Below are 24257 nucleotides of genomic sequence, written 5' to 3'. Positions count from 1 at the left end.
CCTTCCCATTCATGTTCCCATGGGAAGCTGCATCCTGAGGACAACTGCAGCAGGTTTTCTGCTGGTTTTACCCCTGCAGCAAGARCTGGACCTTTCCATTTGTTTTACAGGTGAGAAAGTGAGGAACAACCACCTTGGGGTGGGCAGAATAAAAGATGGGCTCCCTGCCCCTCTCCAGGCATCACTGCTGATCTCAGCGTGACTTACTGCACACCCAGGGACCAGTTTGAGGTGGGGTGTGTGGGGCTGAGAGCAGCAAGTGCGTGGGATGTGCCTGGGGAGTGTGGGGAGAAGATTCATGTATGTAAAAGTCACACATGTGGGTGCAAACATGTCTAATTCTGTAGAGGATGTGGGGAGTGGGGCTGTGTGCAGCAGGGGAACGAGGTCCTGAGTCTGCAGTGTGGAAAKTTTACAGGTTTGCCTCAAACCATTTTCCATCTCCATGTGTCCTGTTGAGGCTGCAGATGGCTCAGAGGGATCTTCTGTGTGTTCTGGTGAACACAGAACATAGAGGCACATAAAAGGGAAAAAGCAAAAGTTTTGTCCAAATTCTTTATTCTCCAGAATTATGAGTTCACTCGTATAAAACAGGGTCTCCCATCATCCAACACTGGATCACCCTCCTATAAATACCCTCCCTGTCACTCCCTTATAAATAATATCATAATCCACAGGAAAAAAAAAGTGTGATAATTTCTTAAATAACTTCAAATAATACAACAGCAGAGGAGCAGCCTGATGGCCTGTGGGCAAGGCAGAGGGATGGGGCTGCAGCCTGGTCCATGCAAGCCAAGGATGAGCAGCAGCCCCCAACAYAAGGTGCCCTTCCAGCAGTCCCTTGGGGACACCTGCAGACGTTCCTGCATCTCCTGTTGTCCCAGAGTCCTGCTCTGTGTCTGGAGCTCAGGATAACGTGACTTGTCCATGACAGCAGCTACGCTTGCCACCCTGCTTGGCTCAGTTCTGCTTCAAGGTTTGCAGGTAGCTTTGGACCCAGRTGTCTCTGGGATTAGCACAGACCTGGCGGCCTTTCTTTGTGACGAACCTGTGGRACAGGGATGGGACATGTTAGATCTCTGCACAGAACTGCTTCCCAGGAGAGCCTGGATCCCAGCTTCAGGCATTGCAAGAGGTTTTCCCCTGTTCTGATGTGGAAACCAGCAGCTGGCTGTGATGCTYCCCTCTCCTTCCCTTTTCCCACACTGCCTCCTCCACTCCTGCAGGAGAATCCCTGGGAATCCCCCACAAGAGCATCGCAGCAATCCCTGTGCCAGCCCTTTCCCTCTGGGATTRCCCTCCCTCTGTTCTGTTCCTGCAGACCCCCTTGCCGTGCAGAGCTGGTCACCCACCCCATCCCCCACAGTGGCTGTCACTGCCCTGTCCCACAGGCTGGCACTCACACGATGGCCAGCTGGGGACAGTTGGTGCTGGTCACATAATGGCGCTGGATGAGCCTCCGTGGGAGCTTGTGCTGTGTGAACGTGACRCAGCAGATTGGGTGGTCAGGTCCAGCTGGAAGAGGCAAAGGAAGACAATGTGAGCACTGAGAGCTGTGCTGGAATTAGAAAATAATTAAGTTGGAAAGGGACACTGGGGATCATCTGTTCTGATGCCACGAGCAGTGCTGAAGTACTGTGGGAGATTCTCACCCTGCCATTGCTCAGAGCTTCACTTTTCCAACTCCTTCAGCCCAGGACAGAGGCCAAAATCCCTCAACTCTGAGCCCCAGGGGGATGCATGGATGCATGGAAGGATGGAAGGATGGTTGGATGGATGGATGGATGGATAAATAGATAGATAGAGAGATAGATAGATAGATAGATAGATAGATAGATAGATGATAGATAGATAGATAGATAGATAGATAGATAGATAGATAGATAGATAGATAGATAGATAGATAGATGATTTTCTAATTCCAGGGTACATGCAGCTGATCTCTGGGCAGAATGGAGAGTGGCACAAATGCTGATAAATTCCCAGTTATCTGCTGGGGAGCTCAATTGAGAAGTAACAATGAAGGCTCAGATCTGTTCTCCCTTCACAAATGAAAAAGCAGGACTCACCTGGGCCAGAGAAAACTTGGAAGAAAGAGGCTGCAATGAGGAGGAGAGCCAATCCAGCTGCAGAGACCTTCATCTTTCTGTTGGGTAAGGGCTATTGGAGCAGGAGCAGAAGCTCTGGAAGATGCAGATCTGTGTGCAGCAGCTGGATTCAGCCCCCTTTTTAAAGGGAGTCCTGGAGGCAGGAATTTCCAAAAGGATGATTTGGAAATTCCAAAAGGATGAGACGAAAGTGAAGGGAATTRGAGGGAACAGAAAAAGAATGGAATATGTCCCACTGCAACAAGTGACTCAGCAATCATTTTCACTTTAATTCATATCAGAGAGAAATTAAAGTGTGCCAAGTGGCCTGACCACAAAGAGGACAACGGTCCCTCTGGACTCCAGGGGGAGTTTCCCTGAGAGGCTGTGTAAAGAAAGGCTGACACAATGCAASTCTGGGAAAAACCCCAGCAGAGAGCACAGAAGTGCTCTCGTGCCATTGTCTGCCTTGTTTTTCCAGAGGCTGCTGAGCTGCTGCCCCAGAGCTCAGGGGTGGCTGCACCGTGGGCTCTGTGCCACCCAAAACACTGCCTGCCTTCCCCACAGCCCCAGCACTGGTGAGGAGCTGAGGCTGCAATTCATCCATGGCCAGGCGGGCTGTTTCAGAGTGCAATAAAGTTTTATCTGGTGTTTAAACAGAATTTCTCGTCTCTTGTCCTGTCAGTGGCCACCACTGAGAAGAGTTGGGCTCCATCCACTTTGCTCCACACACACAGAATGTGTYGTTAAGAATCCCCTGAGTCTTCTCCAGTCTGAACTATCCCAGCACCTCCTCCTTGAAGAGATGCTCCTGTCTCTTCATCATCTCCATGGCCCTTTGCTGGACTCATGTCCAGTCTGTTTTCCACCAGGAGCGCCAGTCCTTTTGTGCCAAAGTGTTTCCAGCCGGTCAGCACTGCCATATTCCAGTGTCTGGGGGTGYTCCTTCCCAAGGTCAGGACTCTGCACTTCCTGAACATCACGAGGTTTTYGTCTGCCCACTTCTCCAGCCTGACAAGGTCACGCTGGATTTCACACAGACTGGCAGGGATAGGACAAGAGGGCAGCTTTAAACTAAAAATAAATAAAGGGAGATGTAGATTAAATATTAGCAGGAAATTCTTCCAGGTGAGGATGGTGAGACCCTGGCACAGGCTGCCCAGAGAAGCTGTGGCTGGCCCAGCCCTGGAAGTGTCCRGGGCMAGGCTGGACAGGGTTTGGAGCRGCCTGGTCTGTTGGAAGGTGCCCCTGCCCATGGCAGGGCTGTGGAACTGGATGGGTTTTAAYTGAGATATCTTTGATCCCAAKGCRTTACATGATTGTATGATGGCAGCACATTCCTCTAGAGTGACAACCCCTTCTACCAGCTCCAGCTTTGGGTCACCTGCCAGCTGGCTGAGGGTGCCCTTCGTCCCATCAGCCAGGAGAAAAAACTGTTAAAGACTACCCAGTATTGATCCCTGAGTTTCCCTGCTGCTGACTGACCTCCAGCTGGGCTTTAGCCATAGATCACAACCCTCCAAGTGCAGTGTCCATCCTGGTCTCAGCCTCTCTCATTTCTCTTTAATCCACCCTTCATCAGTGTGCTCTTAGCAGTCACAGGCATCCCAAAGGGCAGGATCTCACCTGGGAGCAGGCAGTTCACTGGAAGAAGGGGTTTGCCACAGCCTGGGACATTTTGCCAGCCTCAACYACTCCCTACAAGAGATGCCTTGGGTAGAAGATGGATTTTCTGGCAGAGGTGAGAAGCAAGTGGGGGAGAACCTGCCTGGCATAGGAAAGGTTTTCAAGTGTCAGCAGCCCAAAAGCTTGAGAGAGGGATGACCAAGGCTTCCTGATGTCACATTCTGGGCACATAGTAGAAGTCCCCTCCACTACAGAGAGGATGCTTTGGCTGTGTTTCTGAGCCTGGATTTTCTCTCCCAGAAGTCTAAACCCCCTGCTTGGCTACCCTGGAGCTGCACATGAAGCAAAGGAGGCACTGCCCTTCACCAGCTGGCTYRCCCCTGGCAGGGACAGAAAGAAGGYTGGAGGCTCCTGAGGCTGTTAATTGTCTGCTCACTTATCCCATGGGGAGGATCTGTTTTGCATTCCTCCTTTCCCTCGTGATCTTGTCCTGCGTTACTTCCCTGGTGCTGCCGCTTTTGGCTCATCCTCATCTGAGCAGAGACCTCACCAGAGTGGCCAAGGGTGCACTTTTAGAGGGAGCAAAGGCTCTCTAAGTCCTGATGTGAATATCAGGCAAGGTGGTGGATTTTGCCAGAAGCAAGCTCTGGCAGGATCCTTTGGTAAATCTGATCAGCTCCGTGCAGAACAAGAACTGGCTCCAGCTTTCAACTAAATTGCTGCTGAGCAAAACCAAATTATGGCTTTTTGCCATGGAAATAATTCATTCAGAAACCAACAGTGGGAGTTTTATGTTCCTCTGTTATTGCAACTCACATGAGATTGTGCGCTCGGGGAAGTGACAAAYGCCAGCACTGCATGGAGCAGTGACAGAGGCTGTGGCTGCAGAAAGGCGCTCTGTGGCTGTCACCAGCCAGTGACAGCTTTGCTCACGGGAACTTCGCACCTTCTGCTCCCCAGCTGCTGCTTGCAAAGGACAAACCATGAGGCTGATGATGTGCACGGAGCACAGGGGGATGTGGGGAGGTGTGGTGGCTGTGATGGGACCTGCAGCTCTGTCCTCCACCTGTAAGCTCTGAGATGATCAGTGTGAGGAAAGAAACCATCACGAAATGTGAAGACCTGGAGGAGGGGGGGGCGGGGGGAGCAGAAGGAGGAGCAAAGAGCTGCTGCAGCTGCAGCCCCTTGGTTGTGTCACCAGYGGTGCCCACAGAGCTGCTTTGTCAGCTGGGCTGTTGTTTAACCCAGAGTGCCGGGAAGTCTCCTGGAAAGGGGGGGGCACCTCCTCCCCATCACAGACACCGCACCACCCCCCATCTGCAGGGCTCCAGCTTTGAGTCACCCCTGGAGCTCCTGCCAGGATGATCCACAGCCCGTCACCCCTGCTGACTGCTGACCTCGGGGCCAGTTTCTAGTTTCGGTTTTCTGCTTCTGTCCACTGGTTTTCACTTAKCTCACAAATCCCAGAGTCCCCTGTTATTGCAGTTCCTGCAGTTTAAGTGTTCATGAGCTGACCTCTCTGACGCTTCCTTTATTATTCCTGGAAACAAGCCATTCTTTGCCACTTTAGCCTCACCCGACTGGGGTATGAGGTTTGTTTTGGTGCGGGCAGGATAGAAATAGAAAGCTAAAATTATTGAAAGGAGAAGAGTGTAGGGGAGGATGTTATGGGGGTGCTGAGTCCTCCCCCTTGGGATACAAATAGTGACAAGGATTAGTCCAGAGGCTTTCAGACTCCCTCAAGCTCCCCTGAAATYCTGCCCTCACCCAGAGCAACACGTCAGAAAGAACCCAGGGCTGGGGAATGGGGATGCTTTGCCCAGGGCTGATGGTGAGGGCTGTCCCCAGGCTGGGGATGSACTTTGTGCTCCCCCGGGGCACAGGTCACCCGTGGGGGCTGCATTATCCCAGCCCTGGCACTGAAGGACCTTGGAGCACAGAAGGGAATATTATTCCATCCCTGTCACTTCCTGGAGCATTTTGCTCCTCTTTCCATCAAAGTGAATGCAGGCTTTGGGGAGTGCCATGATCCATTTGGGAGATGCTGGTGGCTTCAGGCTTCACCCGGGGCAGAGGTGAGGTGCTCTGGGGGTCASACCCATCCCTCAGGTGATCCCTGAACAAGCCCAGGTCTCTCTATTCCCACTCACAGTCTGAGCCCAGCGAGTCTCAAGGTGTGGCTGTACATCCCTGTGCAGTCGCCGAGGGAGGCAGGAGCCCCGGGGCTGTGGAGAGATGGGGATGCTGTGGCTGTGGAGGGATGGGGATGCTGTGGCTGTAGAGGCTCTGGGGGGATGCAGGAGCCCACATGGGGAGGCTGCAGGGCCACGAAGGGATGAAGCAGAGGCTGTGGAACTGTGGCACATCAGTGAGCAGGGCTAAAGCTCCCCGAGCCCTCCCCACTCTCCCAGGGGATGGGGGTGCCAGGCACAGCCTGTGCTGGCCRGGGCAGCCACACAATGTCCCCTTTGAAGGGCACAAACCCATCTGGAGTGGCAAAACCCTCCACASCACAGGGGACAGGACCTGCACTGCAGAGAAATGCTGCTGAGCACCCCAGCCTCCAAACAGCCCCACACATGGGAAGTGGTTTTCCAGCCTCAAATAAATAGTGAGGCCGGTAAACAACAGTGCCTGACCACGGATGTTACTGGCAGCTGCAGAGATCACACCTCGCTGTGGGACTGGGGCTCACACCTCCCRTGGGGCTCTGACCTCCCCACAGTGACACAGGAGCCTGCAGAGAGGGGTCAGAGCTGTGCAGGGACGTCCTGGGGCCAATAGTGCCCATCCCTGGGGGGGTTTAGCAGATCTGTGGGTGTGGCACTTGGGGACCTGGGTTAGTGGTGGCCCTGGCAATGCTTGGAGGATGGTTGGACTTGATGATGTCTCAGAGGGCTTTCCCAGCCCAAATGATTCCATGATTCCATGATTAGGGAAGTTTTCCAGCTGTGGCAATGGCCCTGACACGATTTTAAAGGCTATCCCTGCTCTCAGGGGAGGTTGTGGTTCTAACCCAAGGGGATCAGCCCCTGAAGACACCTCCACCCACCCCACCCAAAAAAAGCCTAGAAAGCTGAACTCCARGAGCTCCAGTAAAAATGAAAACTATTTCAGTCTTGTTTATTTTTCTTTTTCCTTGGTATAATGAGCAGACAAGGCCCATTGGGTTCATTAAAAGTAGGTTTGGTTTTCACAGAATCATAGAATCTARGAGTGGTTTGGGYTGGAAGGGACCTTAAAGACCATCTTGTTCCAYCCCCTGCCATGGGCAGGGACACCTTCCACTGTCCCAGGCTGCTCCAAACCCCGTCCAGCCTGGCCTTGGATACTGCAGGGATGGGGCASCCCCAGCACACTATGCCAGGGTCTCACCATCCTCACTGGRAAGAATTTCTTCCTCATATCTATTMTAACTCTACCCTCTTTTAGTTTCCACGCCAGGAGAGCTCTGAATTTTCAGCCTGGTCCTCCTTGCTCTTTCTGGGGTACTCACCAATGATCTGAGTGAGGTGGGCAGAGGATACAGCCCCAGCAGAGACACTTTGTCTGGTCCCCCCAGACATTTGGGGTTTGAGGGATGCTGAAGGGCGTGGGTTGGGTATGTCCCAGCCCCTGGAGCCAGCAGTGAACCAGGGACACAGCCTCACAGCCCTAAGGCTCAAAAATTGTGAAAAYTCGGGCTTTCCCTGTTTCTTTTCTTTTCATGCCAAGAATGGAGAGGGGTGTGGAGCAACAAGACTTCTTTATTTCACTGTGATTGTCTTTGAAATACCATACACTTCATCCTCTTTGGTTTGCTCTGCTTCAAAAGAAAGGCCAGGAAAAATGTAAGGCATCASCCATTAGAAAGAAGAGCTTTCCCTGGAATATAATATTTCATAAAATGCCTTTGCTGGATGGGACCTTCATCATGACACACATTTTCTTATCAGCTATGACCAGTTTCCTGTTGTGACACAACTTCAGGGAAACACAAAATGTTTTCTGTGGAATGAGCCAGCGGTGACCGCCCAAGGTGGCCGYGCTCTCCCCTGAACCAACCACACTGGAGACAGATGGTCCCCAGTCCCTCCCACMGGCACAGGTTCTTACTGGAGCCAGTTCCAGGATGTGACATCATCTACAAAATTCCAACATTTCTCCAGAAATGTCAGTGGGGGTGGGGGTGAAATTTCTGGACACTAAAGGAATGTGACCGGTGCTGGAGCAGGGCAGGATGGAGTCACTGCAGGGATCGGTGGATCTTGGCTTAGGGGCAGTTTCTGAACTTAGGACATCTTTATTTACTTCCTTTTCTGTGTGAATCCCAAGTCCTCAGCATTAAATCCTGCTATAAATAGCAACTTACATCAGCCAGTCTCACCAGCTTTTCCAGGTTCCCCTTTCATTCAAGATGGAGAATTTCCCTATTTCTGCTGTCACTGAATTTATTTTGGGCATTTGCTTTACTTAGCACTTTCTCCGGGTTTTTKGGGGATCTTACAGAAAATCTCAATCATATCCCTCTATGTAAAACAGAGCAACATCAGCCAGACTCCTTCAGATGGCAAATCCCACAGACTCCAATCACTGCCTGCAGGGTTGGGAATTCTGAAACCACCTGTTGGGAAAGTTTCCTTCTTACACCACCACTTTGCTGTGTACTGAAATTAACCCCCCCAGAGATGCTCCAGATCACTTTTCCCACTGTTCCATGGTCATCTTCATGACTCAAGGCACCTCGCAGGGAAAATGGTTCCTTATTTGAGACCACTCAAGCTCCCTTCCTAAAAAGGCAAAGAGCTATAAGAGATTACTTTCTCTTTTCATCAGCACTGGAACGTGGGAAGTGGATAAGGAAACATTTTTTAGGAGCATATTGCAACATCCCAGGGCATCACTGGCATGACTGTAACCTCCCACCTCTATCCAGCTGGCCACAAGCTAGCAAAGCAGGAGCTTTTGTGAGATTTCTAAGGAAGAATTAGATTTCTAGAAACCAAACAACTTGGCTTTAGGGTTATTTTTGGCTCTCAGCAGTAGAAAAGTTTCAGCCTTTCCTAGTCCCCTGTAATACACATTACTTAAACTAAACTGATCCTAAACTGACTCAGCTAAATGGAGATTTTTGCTTATATTAATTACAAAATAGTCCCTGAGAGTCCAAAATAATTTGGCATGTGCTTGCTGAAAAAGGGATTAAGGCATAGAGGTGTCCAGCTGACTGAAAAGGAAAAGCTCTCATTGAAAACATTTGAATAATCAATGCAGATCCCAAACTAATYCCTCTGTTTTCATGAAACTCATCTTTTAGCAGAACATTTCCTCGCGTTTTGGCACCAATGCCTTGGAAACAGGACKGGAGCACTTGGCCGCAGGTGCCGGATCTCCAGGCGTGACGCACAGATGCTTGAAGCCACAATCAGAGGGAGGAGCTCAGAGGGAAACCACACTCCTGCATCCATGATATTCCCTGAGCAGCCAGACAGGATCCAAGGGAGCTGAGGCTCGCTCGCTCCCAGCCCAGCTGGCGTTCGTAGGAACGCCGGGTTCCCATCTCCTGCCTGGCTGGGTGCCCTGGAGGCAGGCTCTCTCCTCATCTTCCCAGGATATTTGGGGGCAGGCCAGATGACAGAGTGAGGGAATGGGATCTGGACTGATGAGTGAGCCTGCAAGATGCCTCTTTGCAAAGGGAAGGATGGAAAGGGGCCAGATCAGCCATGGAAGGGGATGCTCAGCTTGGCAAGAGTCACATTTGCTCCATGGGGCAGATCTGCCCTCCCCAGCCTGGGTGAGAGACACCAGCACAGCTCCCAGCAGGAGCCTGCCTGAGGATGGGAGGGACAAGTCTGGGGCTTCTCCCGTGCCTTGTCCTCTGGACCCCTCTCTGCCCACTGGAGCAGGGCAGTTCCCCTGCACAGAGCTAACCCAGCACAGCTGGTGGGGGGCTGAAAGACATGGGGAAAACAYCACTTTATTTACACAAAGTTCCTGGGGCAGTAGCTGGACACCTTTAATAGAACCAGGKTGAATCAGCACCCAGCACTGTCGGGGTGCAGAGGTGCCAGGGTGAGGTTGGGTTGCTCCACTTTACATCATGAGCCTTCCACTGGCTTTCAGGAAATGTCTGCCAAGGCATCACCACTCCACCATGTCTTGAAAATAACAAAATGGAGACATTACTCAGGAATGTCTGCCTTCCTGTACAGAACAGATATCCTTCGAGGAATATCTCACTACAGCTGGAGAGCCCTCAGCTCTTCCCAGAGCACCCATCACCTCCCTGCCAGGCCTTCCCTCTGCTCCTCAGGGAGCCACCATGGCTCTCTCATGGACGCTGATGGCTTCTTCCCAGTGAGCCATCCCTGTCTCATCCCTCGCCCAGCCCTCAGAGAGCTCTTAGTCTCTCCTATACATTGTACTGCTTCCCCAGTATGTCATTTTCTTTCATCAGCTGAGACAGGATAATCTTTTTTTCCCAACATCCTGGTTTGTGCCCAGGCTCTCATCCCACAGTTAATTTGCTCCTCATCTTCAGAAGCAGTGTCTCCTTCCTCACCCTGCTCCTGGAACTCCTTCTTCCTCATCTTCAGGGTTCCAAGTCTCCACACTTCTTTCAACTCTCTGCATCCCCATTCCCAGACTATCAATAGCCCTTGAAATTTGACTGTCTAATCTAAATTGTCATTTAATGTGTACTTAAAATAACAAAYAGCCCATCTCAGCTCCCCCTTCCCTTAAATCGAGGAGGAAACTTGAGTGTTTCAGCTTCTGAGACTCCTCTTTCATGCCCACCATGAAAGTCACAGCTGCAGGACATGCCCTGAGCCACCTCCAGCTATGGGAATATGTGCAGGACACTGGTGACAGCTCCCACCTCCTGCCCCTKGGGCAGCAAGGGCTTTGCAGATGTGCAAGGGGACAAGTCCATGGTRAAGGAGACTTCAGTCTCTTCTTCCCTAACCAGCATCCCACTGATGCTCCTGGAMTCTCCAGCACAGCTCTTGCACAGATGTGCTCTCCCCTCCGAGCTGCCTGGGAAGGTTGGGTAACAGGGGACTTAACAAACGCAGGAACCTCCTCAGAGGAACTTCTTGCTAAGGGACAGGCACGAGAGAAACAGAAATAGTCACAGTGGCTGTTTCATATCCTGTGTCACTGGGGAGGCACAGAATCGAGCAGGGAGCTTCTCTCTTCCGGGGCTGTTCCATCACGAGACTGCACCATGAGTGGACCCTGGTGGAAATTCCACCATGCTACGCAAGCCAGTGCACAGCCCCTTGCCCCATAAATTGAGGGGCTGCRGACACTGTCAGTGTCACACAGCAGAGGCTTCCAAGCTACCCTTGCCTGCTCCAGCTCCAGCCACCACCTCTCTGCCGACATGAAGGTGTCTCTGGTTGTCCTCGCCATCCTCATCGCTGCCTTCTGCTACCAGACCTCTGCAGCTCCACGTAAGTCCAGGCTCTCCCCACCCTCCCTAAATGGAGACAGTCCAGGAGGTGGGACAGTCCCTTCTGCCAGCACTTCCACTCCAGGTCCCCTCCCCTGTCCGGCCATCTTCTGGCAGGTGCTCCAGGGCTGTGGGACAGGCACATCTCAAAGACCACTAGCATAAAGCCTAAAGGATTTTTTTCCCTTTTTAGGGTAAARCCACAACCATGCCCCCTCAGCCCTGTATAGAGGTCAAATGTAGGCACCYTGAGGAGGGCTAGGGGTGGCCAAGTTTGGGCTGGGAGATGTTTCCTGGTGGCATGGGCTGTGTCAATGCCAGCTCATRGTGAACCCAGTAGGGAAACAACTGAAGGAAGAAAAAGAAAAAAGACCCTATATTTTTTCTTCTCCTCCACACCATCCCTGCTCCCTAGACACAGGGATGGGTGATCCCAGCTCCCTGCCCTGTTCCCCATCACTTGCCACTGCTCATGACTGTCTTTTGTGCTTCACAGTTGGTTCTGACCCACCGACATCMTGCTGCTTCTCCTACATCTCCCGGCAGCTGCCCCGCAGCTTCGTGAAGGATTACTTCGAAACCAACAGCCAATGTTCCCAGCCTGCTGTCGTGTAAGTCCCTCCTCCAGGGTGGGGGTGGCTTCGGGATGAGAAGCCAGGGGGGGAAAGGCCCCTTTTCCAAAGGCAGGGAATGAAGGCTGGGGGAGACAAGAAGAATGAAGGCTGGGGGAGACAAGAAGTACAAGGTGATGTTTGGAGCACAGCTTTGTGCTGGTCCTGCTCTACCCCTTTGCAGATAAAACTGGTGGCTGCTGGATAAAATGGGCACAGCATGAAGCTGCTCATCCTTGGGAGAGGCTGGGCTTGGGCAGGGCTCTTGTGCCAGGCCAGGCTGGATGGGATTGGAACAATGAGATCTGGTGGAAAGTGTCCCTGCCTATATCAGGGAGTACAACTGGATGAGCTTTAAGGTGCCTTCCGACACAAACCATTCCACAATTACATGGTTCTGGGATTCTCCATTCAGTGTTSTCCCACCAAAATCTGACCTCTCTGCACCCCACAGATTTATCACCAGGAGGGGCCGGGAAGTCTGTGCCAACCCCGCGGAGGAMTGGGTGCAGCAGTACGTGAATGAGCTGGAGCTGAACTGAAGTCCTGGACAGATCCAGCTGCTCCGTGGCCCCAGCTGACAGGATGGACAAGCAGGACCAGCTGGGRTCCCTCGGAAGTGCTTCAATGTCATTTAGAGCTAGCTGAGAAACTGAAAACATTCCAGAATGCAACTTAATGTTATGCTATTTATTTTTTTTTATAGGGGAGGGATCAGGTGCAATAATTCTGAAATAGCAAATAATTTCATTTAATAGATACATATTTTTAAAATGTAGMTTCAGGTTATATTTTCTGTATTTAATTAACTGTATTTTTGACATAAGATTCAATTCAGACCTCAATAAAYAAATATTTTTGTAAGAATCTTCTGTGTTTGCCTCTCTTACATTCCTTTGGGATGACAAAAGCTGAAATTATAATAGTGACAACAAGTTCTTTATTTCCTTTCCCACTCTGTCAAAACTCCCACCAGCTTTCAGTGTCTGAATGTCCTGTTTTGCAAAATAATAACAAGAAAAGCCATGAAGGAGGAGGTGTGAGAAGGGCAGGGATTATATTCAGGTAACTGGCTCAAGCTTTTTATAAAATATTTCATCTTCATTCATTATGACARCTGGAAGCTCATTAAATTCTGCTGCTGCCCCTATTATAGTCAATCAAAATGTTACCTCTAGGAGCTGAAATTTAACACATTAGCCGTTTTAGGGAAAGCTTTCTGAGAGCTGCAGCTAAAATGGATCAGCTATTTCCAGAGCTGAGGGTGGAAAAAATATGTTTCACTGCAAGAATTTTAGAAATATTTCATTAAGCTCTCATTTAACTGGGACATGAGGCTTAACAGATATTCCCTCTCAGGAATAYCTTGACTCCAAAAGCTGCTCAGCTCTGGGGATGCCTGTGAGWGATGACTATGCCAGACCCCAGCCCAGGGCAGGACCTGCCCCTGCAAGGAAGCATCTCACTGGTCCCCCCTGGAGCTGAAGGAGATAAAGCCCCCCTTAGTGAAGGTATTTCCCACATCCCTGATGGCATTTCCCACACCACTGATGGTATTTGGGATGTTCTGATAACYCTGGACAGGCTCTGTTGGATCAGCAAGGAGGATTTGGGTTCCTCCTGCCTGGATCTCTGGTGCAGCCCAAGGAAAAGGGCTCAGCTCACCACACAGCATTTCCATACTGAATTTGGGATTTYAAACACAAACATCAGTGGGGAGCAGAGTAGGAGGCAGCCCTGGGAAGGGGTGACCATGAGCAGACACAGAGGGTGGGTGGGAGAGGGGCTCAGGTGGGGCTGGGAGGGATTGGGGGACATGGGTGTGCCTGGGGGWGGAAGGAACACATCGCTCCTGGCTCAGGGAACTGCAGCCCCTGGCTCCTCAGCCCACAGGATCCCATCAGTCATCCCACCCCAGCACTGGCTGCTTAAAGTAGGACCCTGGGAGGAGGGRAGTGAGATGGAGAGCAGGACCAGAGCCTCCTTCTCTGAGAGGCTGCTGGAAGGGGACAGAGCCCATGGCTGGGAGGTTTGGCTGGGCATCACCACCTGCATGTGAAGGTGGYAGCTTTGGTGAAAGCCTGGACTCACCAGACCATGCACACCCCAGGGCCAGCTCTGGAAGCTCATCAGGGCCAGGAAAACATCTTGGTCACTGAGTATCAGCCACACTGAGTGCTGCTGGGTAGATTCACCATGAGGTTGGCACAAAGCCAAGTGCTCAGAGCTGCCCTTACTCCAGGGAACAGCAGGAGCAGGAGACAGCAGGGGATGGGATCATCCCAGAATCACTTGAGCCTCCACAGTCCCACTTGGATGCAAGCCCCACCTGCCCCTGTGGCACTGGGAGCAGTCCCACAGCCTTGGGGTTTCTTGTGGAAGGGCACAGGATCATCCAAGGAACATCATCCAGCCCAGGCACTGCTGGGGCCCGCGGCAAACACCCCCTCGTGCAGTGTCCTGAATCACCCGAGGTGTGTTCCAACTCCCACTGCAGCCCCCGCCCSAGGCACCTCAGCTAACTCCTCACCGCTATTCTGGGAGCCTGCAGSAGCCCTGAACTGCTCATGTCTTTCTTGTTCTCAAATCCACCCACGTGTGACAGCTCAGAGGAGCCAGCGAGGAGCAGGTGAGGAGCTGTAACTCCACGCCCCCGGCAGAGAGGTGAGAACTGAGCACGTTCTGTGAGGATGAGGAGTGGCCCAGGGCAGGCAGAGCTGCAGTACACATGGCACAATCAGCTCAAACCCAAACCCAGGGATCACCCAGCCCAGACCTCAGGATGTATTTGTTGTTGGTGCAGCTGTTTCAGGCTGATTTTGCTCCTAGAGAGATGCAAGGAAATTTTGCTGAGAGATGCAAGGAAACCCTCACATTGTACAGCCCTTGGGTAGAAGAATCATGGAATTATAAAATAATGGAATGGTTTGGGTTGGAAGGGACCTTAAACTGTTCCACCTCCTGTCATGGGCAGGGACACCTTTCAGTAGACCAGGATGCTCCAAGCTCCATCCAGMCTGGCCTTGGACACTGCCAGGGATCCAGGGACAGCCACAGCTTCTCTGGGCACCCTGTGCCAGGGCCTCCCCACCCTCATGGTAAAGAATTCTCTCATTGGGAAGCTCCAGCCCAGAACTCAGGCCTGATTGTGGTGCTTAACCCTTCCAGAAAGAGCCTCACAGGGTGTTCAGGCAGGTGGACACCAGAATCACAAAATTACAAAATATGCTGAGCTGGAAAGGATCCTTAAGCCCGATGCAACAGATGAAGAGAAAAGCAGGGCTGGGATGAAGAGGAGGGTGGTTTTCTGGGAAGTTTTTTTCTGGATTCAGAGCTGTCAACATACTTGGAATTTGTAAACTTCTCATCCTGAAACCAGAGAGTGGTATTTGCTGAATGTTTTGTACAATGTATATAAAAATAAGAGGGTTTTTTTGTGTTTCTTTTTGGGTTTGGTTTTTTGGTGGTTTGGGTTTATGTTGGTGATTTGGGTTTTTTTTGGACAAAAGCTATGGGCTGTGAACAAAAAATTAGACCATTACTATGATAAGAACATTRCTATTATAATATATGTGCACATGCCTCTATATTTGCTGTTTACTTCACACTGGTGTGTCTGTAGGCATTTTGAGACAAAAGCCAGAGAAGTTGGAGGCTGGAGTCCAGCATCTCACAGAAGGAACTGGGTTGTGCTGATGAGGATGTGGATTGAAGACAGGCAAGGTTCATTGTCTGAGCTTTTACATCTCAACTTTTCAGAGRGGAATTAGACACACTGAAGGCAAAATGCTTGTGCACCCAGAAGTTCCAATTCCATGCTTCCCTTCCCATTCCAGGGCCCTGGTTTGCCACAGGGAGGGGAGGCTCAGTCCTGCATCCAGAATGGCTCTGCCCAGAGACACCACGAGCAGGGGCTGTGTCACTTCTGAGGGGCCAGAATCCACAGATGTCATGTAAAACAGGATGGGTATGTATGCTGTATACAAAACCAGTGCTTTCCTAAAGTGGTGAGATATCACAGACTTCCAGGGCTAAGGGAGGCACAGAAGTATTACAGCAGAAATTGTGCCTGGCTGTCACCTTCTCTGTGACAGCCAACAAAAGGCACAAGTGGCCGTGAGGACATGAGAGAACATTTCTGAGTTCTTAGAAAGACACAGACGATGACTCACCTCCCCCTGAGATGATGAAGCATTTTCTACTAGAAGAGAAAGATGCATTTTTGAGAAAGCACATTTCCAAAGCTGTAGAGCTGTTAACCTTCCTGAATCTTAGCCAAGGACACTGCCAGTGCCATGGAATGAGTGAACTGCCCTAGGAGCCAATGCCTAAAAATGTGATTTTAATCTACTGATTGCTCAGAAAAATAGTAACACCCAATCMATGGTCCCTCTGCCAGATGTGGTATCCCAAGGGATTTCTGCCTTCATCCAAACAACACCCGTTGTGCAGAGGAGTCCTTGGCTGGGGACTCAATGACCTCAGAGGTGTTTTCCAACCTTAACAATTCCATGATTTGATGATTCTCTGCTGTGCAGCCATTCCCTCTAGATGAGGCTGAGCAGGATCCGGTCCTTGCTTGTGTGGAGGCCAGAGCATCAATGCATTTCCACTGAGGACAGGGACAAACTCCACTTGCCATGACTCAGGCAGAAGTCCTGCTTGCAAATCACCACAGCCAGGTCCCAGTGCACTCAGCTGCTCTCTAACTGCCCATTGCCAACCAGTCTGGGCATCACAGGACAGACTGGTATCWGCCCTGAGCAGCTCCTTAGTAGCAGGCGATGCAGAGTCCACCAGATGGAAAATTTGGGAGCCTACTCAGAGCTATCTCATACCTTTGACCTCCACTTCCTTCCTGAAGGAGGCRGATTCACGATTTCTGGAAACACTCTGGATGCTGCATTGGGTGAGTTCACATCCTTTCTGCTCATTCATTTCTTCCCCTAATTGCAAGATCTCTGAATTGTTGCACTTCCTTCTGTCTCTTCTGGAAACTCTCTCTCCCCATCCTGGCACTGCAGCAAGTGCCACTTGCCTGTCAGCTGCCAGGGTCAGCTGCTTTGGACGGTTTCTATTCCATCACCTCCTCCAACCCCTGGTTCAGTAACATTTACCCTGGTTCCTCCMCTGCATAGCAGGTTTCCATGGTTGTCCTCACCACTCCTACTACAAACTGCCTCTGTTTTCAGCCCTCTGTCAAAACCTCGAAGTTCATGTCCTTTCTTACCTCCTCAGGTTCCTCAGGCTCTCAGATCTCAGCATCACAATTTCCATGTAATATCTCCAAGRTGTCAATGCACTACAGGACCCACTGAAACTCATCTTCCTTCTCCTTCCTGGGATGTGGCAAAGCTGGGACTGGGCTCGTCTCACTGGTCTCTCTCTGTTGTGCAGCCTTCAAAATAAAGACCCTGAAAAAGGGTGGGACTCCCTAAGACACATCAAAACTCGGTCCAGAGGAACTGCTCTCCCAGTCCAGCATCCTTTTCATTATGAGACTCCTAAAGCACCATCCAGGACATCCCCAAAGAACTGGAGAAAAACAATTTRCAAGGGCCTGGAGTGACAGGACAAGGGTGAATGGCTGCCCACGACCAGAGGGCAAGGTTAGATGGGACATGAGAAGAAATTCTTCCCTGTAAAGGTGGGGAGGCCCTGGCACAGGGTGCCCAGAGAAGCTTTGGCTGCCCCTGGATCCCTGGAAGTGTCCAAGGCCARGATGGAYGGGGCTTGGAGCAGCCTGTTCTACTGGAAGGTGTCCCTGCCCATGGCAGGGGGTGGAACAGTATGAGGTTTAAGGTTCCTTCCAACTCAAACCATTCTGGGACTCTATGATAAATTGTGCTGAGAATTTCAGACTGTGATTTACTAAATCTCATTTTATTTTAATTGAATCAGACTTCAAATTGAGCAGCTTCTTGATTCCTGTCTGAAGGACATGATGCACAGGCACTCTGGCGGGCAGTCCAGGGCTGGTGGCATTGCCTGCATCCCACGTGCCTGAGGCAGTGTCTTGTGCCCCTGGGGAAGCTTCTCCTGCCTCCTGGCCCTGTGTGAAGGGACCACAGCCCCACTCAGGTTCAGATGARCCATTCCTCCAGTGAGACACTGGCAGCCCRCTCAGCCACTCAAGCAAGACAACCYGGAGRAGAAGAGATGTCCCAAGGGATGGAGAGACCAAAGSTGACCTTCAGAGACTGGTTTATTTTTTCTGTCCCTGGTCTTGMAGCCCTGAAGTGCCCCATCCTGTGGTGGGCAGCTCCCCACACTTGGGATTTTCCCACCCATGGGGTTTTGAGGAGGGGCTGGAGGGGCTGGAGCTGCCAGACCTGGAGGTGATCTCCTGACCAGAGGACCAGCCTGCAGCTGAGGTGAAGGAACCACAAAGGCAGCTKCACTCCCAAATCCCTGCCTGGAGGGTACTGCTGTGTCCCACAGATGCCACAGTGGGCTTCCTCTGGGCTGGAGAGGTCCAGGTCCACGTCCACCAGCACCCTTTGCCTTCTGAGATCTTTTGGAGTAGCTAACCACAAAACCACGCTAGAACCACACAAGACTCCCCAAATCAAACCTTTATTGCCTTATTCCAGTACARTTGACACCAAAGTCAGCACTACATGGCAGGCTGGGCACACACCCTCCTCCAGCAACCCATGAAATGAGCACCAGGGCATCAGTGATCAGGGGACTCTCCTGTGTCCATCAGTGGCACACAGGGATATGGCACACCTTTGCTGCAAAGAGCCTTCCCGACACATGGCAGATGGTGGGTGTCACACRTGGCAGATGACCCCAGAAGCCAGGACCACACCAGAACACTCACCAAGAGTGGGGTCCTTCCCTGGTGCTGCCCCACTCCCACGGAGGAGCTGGTTGGGCTCCCCGGTCTCTGCCCACCAATGACAAACCAGGGCAGTCACTGTCACAGGATGATGCATCCGGTCCCCTGCGGGTCCCTGACCCAGGAGATCACCAAGGGTTCTGCATTTCTGCCCCCCAAAAAGGCACCCAGGAAAAAGAGAGGCCGGAGATTCCCTGAGAACTTGTCGGTGAAGGTGTAAATGTGGGAGCGGTCACTCACGTTGTAGAAGGAGATTTCTCCTGCCTCATAGTCCAGGAAGATCCCGACACGCCGGGGTCTCACACTCACGGTCAGGGGGGAGACAGGTATGGTCAGGGCCTCGTAGGTGCCCCCATTTTGCAGCCGCAGCACCCAGTAGCCGTTGTTGGGGGAGAAGTGGACGGTGCCTTTCCGGCCAGCAGCCTCCCGGCACACCCCCAGGCCCCACTCGGGCTTGTCTCCCACCTGCACCTCCCAGTAGTGGCGCCCTGAGAAGAAGCCTGGGCTGCCCAGCACCACTGGGGCACTACCAAACCTCTTGGGGTTGTCAAAGAGGGACAGAAGCAGCCTCTTGCTCCCACGCCGGACGCTCTTGCGGTCTTCGGACACAGTGAGATCTGGGTGTGCCGTCTCTGGGTCCAGAATCACATCCACTGGAGAGRGAAGAGTGGAAGGATAAGGATTTGGGGATCTGCAGGCACGGACACGAGCAGGTGCCTGTGACCTGGATGCTGGGCTCTCCCAAACCATCCCGTCTCCCACAATTATCTGCTCGTGGCTTTGCACAGCTCTCAGCACTGCCCAACAGTGGCAAAGTGCAATTTAGAAAATAAAACACATCAAAATAATTGGTGTCAGGCTGCAGAGCCAGGCAGAACGAGGACAGCTCCATGGCTTCAGAAKGAGCCAACACTGAAAGCAAGAGGTAATGGGCAACACGCTGTTTGAAACCCCCGAGGGACCTCCTCCACTTCAGGGTCCCCTCACATCCCATCCAAGACCACAGCAAAGGTCTTCCCACCATGAAACCAGCCCGAACTCATCAGTGCACAAACTGGGAGTAGCTGGACAAAGCTTGTCAGAAAAACCTCACTGTGCCCCAGGGTACTGGGGGAAACCAGAGCCCAAATGTGCCAGGAGCTGGCAGAAAAGCAGCCCCCTTACCTTTGAACTTCTTCAGCATGTCCCTCATGCCCAGGCAGTGCTCAGGAATGCTGTAGTTTTCCTTCAGGGTCACTGACACAGCTTTGGGGGATTGGAACTTTAACCCCTCACACCTGAAGAGAGAGAGATGCCCAAGGGCTGTATCCAGAGCCTGCGCCACTTCCCCTATGCTGCTGGGAGAGGGGTTAATGCCCTTTTGTTGGCTCCATAAATCCACTGCCTCCCTGGAGCTCCTGCTGGGAAGTGCACCAGGGATAATCACTTGCATATTCACAACCCAAATGGGATCAGRGTTAAATGATACAGGGAGCAGCAGCGCCAGGCCTGGGGAAGGAAGGAGCAAAGCCACTGGGCAGCATGTTCCTCGGGAGGGAACGCATCTCACATGTCACAAGCCAGGCAAGACCTTGGCTCTGAGCTCTGGAAAAAGAGGATGGAACCTCTGAGGGATTGTCTCAATCCCTCCTATATCTACCCCAGGAGGACCAAAGCACCCCAGGGAGGATAGGGTGGTTGGGCAGGGAGAATAGGGTGGTTGGTGTGGAAYAGACACAAACATCTGCCTCAGAGCCTTGGGGCAGCCAAGACAGTAGGAAGAACAACAATGGTGCTTGCCAGGAATAACGATTGGGTACCTACCAGGAACAATCGCGGGTACCCACCTGCCCAGGATGCTTTTCATATCCTAGAAGGAGAAGACAAAAACCATTCTGGGTGTGTGGCTCACCAGCTAGTCTAGGCCAAGCCAGCCACCCAGGTGACAAAGGCACTGGTGCTGACTTACTGGGGCCAGTGGCAAAGCCTGACCTTGAGCAGCCCATCAGCTGGCTGTTGGCTCTTCTTCTTTATCTCCAGGATCAGCTCTTCCAGCAAGCACTTCTGCTCCACCAGCCTGGACAGGTTTTCAGTGATCAGCAGCAGAATCTGCTTCTCCTCCTCCTCCAGCTTCTGGAGCAGCAGCTTCTCCTCATCAGCCAGCAACCGGTGCAGCTTCCCAAACTCACTTACAATCCTCTCCCGTTTTTTCTTCACTGTCTCCTTGGGATAAGAAAATTCACGGGGTAAACATTATCCAGACTGAGATGGAGCCAGATTCTCCGGCATCCATGCCCAGCATCAAGCCCTGGGAAAACACCGCATTTTTGTGATAAGTGCATGAATTTAAAAACTAGCCAGAGGCAAACTTGTGCTTCCGCTTCACTGGAGTTGCTGCTCCACATCCTCAGTTTACCAGCAGCAGAACTTCACCTGGGGCATTTCTGCTCAGCTGGACCCCAGATATCTGGGGTGTGCTGAGCTGCAAGAAGGTGCCCTCAGGTGTCRGGGTAGGTTTTTATTACAATTCATACCTCCAGCCAAATCCAGGCTAATCCACTGCTTGGGCAGCWGGCAAATGCTGGGAAAATCTCCAGTGAAGGGAAAGAGGAGGAAAAATCATAAAATCATTGAATAGTTTCAGCTGGAAGAGACCTTAGAGACTATCTGCTTCCACCCCCTGTCATGGGCAGACACACCTTCCACTAGACCAGGTTGCCCCAAGCCCCATCCACCCTGGCCTTGCACACTTCCAGAGATGGGCCAGCCACAGCTTCTTTGGGCAACCTGTGCCACAGCTTCACAACCTTCACAAGGAGGAATTTCTTTCTTATCTTTCTAATCTAAATTTCTGCTCTTTTAGTTTAAAACTGTTCCCTCTTGTCCTGTCACTGTCTGCCATGTAAAGAAGCCCTGGGGCTGGGGAGGGATGGAAACGAGAGCCTGAGAGGGCTCCCCAGTTCTCATACAAGGTGAGGAGCCAGCAGTAGGCAGGGTCYGCCAGTGCTTTGGGACTTGCACCTCATCCCGAAAAATTGGCTGGAAACMTGGCGTTGCAGGAAGACTCCCTGAGGTGAGCTTGGGCCAGGAAACCTCAGAACAAAGATAAAGGAAAGGAGATTGAATTTTTTTTCATCCAAGTACATCATTCCTTGGACCTGAGTCATGAAGACTTGATAACCCAGGAGAGACACAGCCTCTTCCTTCACCATTCACAAGGGACTTTTTGCTCTTTTTGCTATGAAAACACAGCCAGAGGAAGTTGGAGGCAGCTGAGCCATGCCCCCAAGCCCTGACTCAGGCAGAGGGGGGACAGTGACACACGGGTGGGGGAACAGTGATATTGCTCTCACAGTCTCAGTCCGCAGTTCCATCCCAGCCCCAAAGATGACAGAGGGCTCACAGGGACATCCCACAAACCCAAMATCACTTGTCTGGGGAAGGGAGCTGAGCAAAATACTACAGGAATTCAGAGAAACCTGTTTTCCCTGCCAGAGCTRATTAATCATCAGCTCAAATTCAGGGCTGGATAACTCATCCAGCAGTTTCAATTCCTTTTCAGTTACTTTTAACTTTCCAGCTTTCCCCGCAAGGGACTTGAAATACATCTGTTTGCTGGTGTCTGCTCCTCCCGGAACTGTCTGGAGTCAGGCAGAGGTGCAGCAATTCAGCTTTTTTTTTTCCTAATGAAAACACTTCTAGTTCCTGTTGCTGTGGAGYAGAGTTCACCACACAGCTCACGCCTGGCTTGGAACTCAAGCACATGTTGTAAAACAAAAGGCAATAAAAAATAGCCCATGTCTATTTGTTTAACCAGTATAAAGTCCTCRTGATTCCAGAGAATTTGGCATGCTGCTCCTTGCGAACTATTTTATGGAGCCAGACATAGTTACTCAGCCTGGTTTGCAGCACTGCTCCTACATCTGACAGCAGGACACAGGGACATGTCTTAGTCTGGAGACTCTGAAGAAACCGTGTCCCCAGACACAGCCATTCAGGGTGAGTTTTTTTTTTAATTTCTGAAGTTCAGTCTTCAAGAATTAACAGAGGCACCTGCCTTACATTCCTGGGTTTTCATCCTTTCTGCTGACTCACGCTTCTTCACTTCCTCCACTTCCTTTGAAAGATTCTCCAGGGATTTCTGGAGTTTGACCTGGAAATAGGAAAAAAGGGTTCAGCTCACCCCAAGAGCACCCGCTGAGTGCTGCAGGTTGGCTGGGTCCCCACTGCCCGGCGGAGACAGTGACCCGGTGGCAGGCAGTGCCAGCACTGGCACCAGAACCCAGCAGCTGTGCTCTTCACTCTGCTCACAGCATTAACCCTCCCCGTGCTCTGCACATTTTCCCTATGTTTTTCCTCACTATTTAGGTTCTGGAGAKCAAAGTGACAGCTCTCTTTTAGTGCTGGGGTGAAGGGTGGCCGGTGCCACTGTCAGGATCATCASTGGGACATGGAGTTTGGGTGCCAACACCCCTCCACCGAAGGAAAATGCCCTCAGGGACCCATCGGCTCAGCTTCTCCAGGGGTTGTGGATGGGCAGGGAGCAGGCTACCTCCCTGAACTGAATAAACCGGGTGAGCTTGGGTCCATCAGCAATCTGGGAGATAAGGTGGGTCCAGCCTTTTCCCTCCAGCGAGAGTGGCTGGGTGGGTGTCACCKTCTGCACCACCCCTTCTCTGCTTTCCCAGCGGTGCCACTGGGTATCCTGGGATCCTGGTGACCCAACACCCCCATGCCAGAGTGCCTCGGGGCAGGACAGGGACCTCCGGTGCCCCATGTGCCCCACCCTGCCGTACCTTGTAGACGTGTGCCGCCTCCTCGATGGGGTACACGGTGTGCGGGCGGTGCTGCAGGGACTCCCGGCACACCACGCAGATGGGCTCCTCGTCCTCCTCGCAGAACAGCTTCAGGCGCTCGTCGTGCTGGGGGCACAGSGGGGTCCCCGGCTCCAGCTCGGGCTCCAGGCCGCCCCGCAGCCCCAGCTGGCGAATGCTCTCCACGATGTTGGCCAGCTGCCGGTTGGGTCGGAAGCCGCTGCGGTGGCAGGAGGCCCGGCACTGCGGGCAGGAGAAGGGCCCGTCGTTCCAGAGCCCCTTGTCCTGGCAGTGCTTGGCGATGCAGCCCCGGCAGAAGTTGTGGCCGCAGTCGATGCTGACCGGCTCGCTCATGTACTCCAGGCAGATGGGGCAGATGGCCTCCTCCTGCAGCCGCTCCAGGGCACCTGCCAGCGCCATGGTGGCCCGCTGTTCGCGACGGGCGCTTCCCTCGCTCCTCGTCAGGCAGCAAAGGSAGGCTCGCAGGCAGGCACGGCTGGCACAGCCCCACGGCGAGGAAGCACCGGCAGTGCCATGAAAGCCTGGAGGACGAGCCGGCCTTGCTGCCGTGTGGCACCGGCCACGGAGCCTCCGTGCCGATGGGGGGAGGAGCTGGCACCGGCCGGGACAGCTGCAGCCAGCCCCAAAGCCTGGGACTGCCTCCAGCCCGGCAGGGCAAAGCGAAAGAAGCCCCGCGGGGAGACCGGGACAGATTAGGAAGAGGCGGAAATAAAAGAAAGCGTGGCCAGAGGCAGCCGCGGGCCGGAACGGTGCTGGAGATGGGGTCGGATCTGGTGTTGGCTGAACTCAGCAGCCCTTAGAGCCCCTGTGGCACCTGCCCGCTGCCCAAAGGTGCTGGCC

At 52.3% G+C, this 24257-nt stretch overlaps 3 protein-coding genes across 3 annotated transcripts; 1 reads left to right on the top strand and 2 right to left on the bottom strand.

Annotated features, from left to right (window-relative positions):
- Positions 1-584: 584 nt before the first annotated feature.
- Positions 585-2188, bottom strand: LOC130574611 (C-C motif chemokine 4-like). Its single transcript, XM_057367937.1, has 3 exons — positions 2070-2188; positions 1404-1515; positions 585-1048 (listed from the first exon to the last, which is right to left on the bottom strand). Exons 1-3 carry the CDS (start codon positions 2140-2142, stop codon positions 961-963), a joined length of 273 nt encoding a protein of 90 aa, XP_057223920.1. The 5' UTR covers positions 2143-2188; the 3' UTR covers positions 585-960.
- An 8715-nt stretch (positions 2189-10903) lies between these two features.
- LOC130574610 (C-C motif chemokine 4 homolog) lies at positions 10904-12593 on the top strand. Its single transcript, XM_057367936.1, has 3 exons — positions 10904-11149; positions 11645-11759; positions 12214-12593. Exons 1-3 carry the CDS (start codon positions 11080-11082, stop codon positions 12299-12301), a joined length of 273 nt encoding a protein of 90 aa, XP_057223919.1. The 5' UTR covers positions 10904-11079; the 3' UTR covers positions 12302-12593.
- A 5733-nt stretch (positions 12594-18326) lies between these two features.
- On the bottom strand, positions 18327-24077 carry LOC130574612 (E3 ubiquitin-protein ligase TRIM39-like). The gene is made up of 6 exons (XM_057367938.1): positions 23379-24077; positions 22640-22735; positions 20575-20805; positions 20430-20452; positions 19768-19880; positions 18327-19256 (listed from the first exon to the last, which is right to left on the bottom strand). Exons 1-6 carry the CDS (start codon positions 23814-23816, stop codon positions 18685-18687), a joined length of 1473 nt encoding a protein of 490 aa, XP_057223921.1. The 5' UTR covers positions 23817-24077; the 3' UTR covers positions 18327-18684.
- Between the last annotated feature and the right edge of the window lie 180 nt (positions 24078-24257).

Source organism: Malurus melanocephalus, unplaced genomic scaffold (assembly GCF_030028575.1).
Source record: "Malurus melanocephalus ecotype Western Australia unplaced genomic scaffold, MMel_1.1 scaffold_86, whole genome shotgun sequence".
Taxonomy (NCBI): Eukaryota; Metazoa; Chordata; class Aves; order Passeriformes; family Maluridae; genus Malurus; species Malurus melanocephalus.
This window is presented reverse-complemented; position numbering and strand designations above follow the sequence as displayed.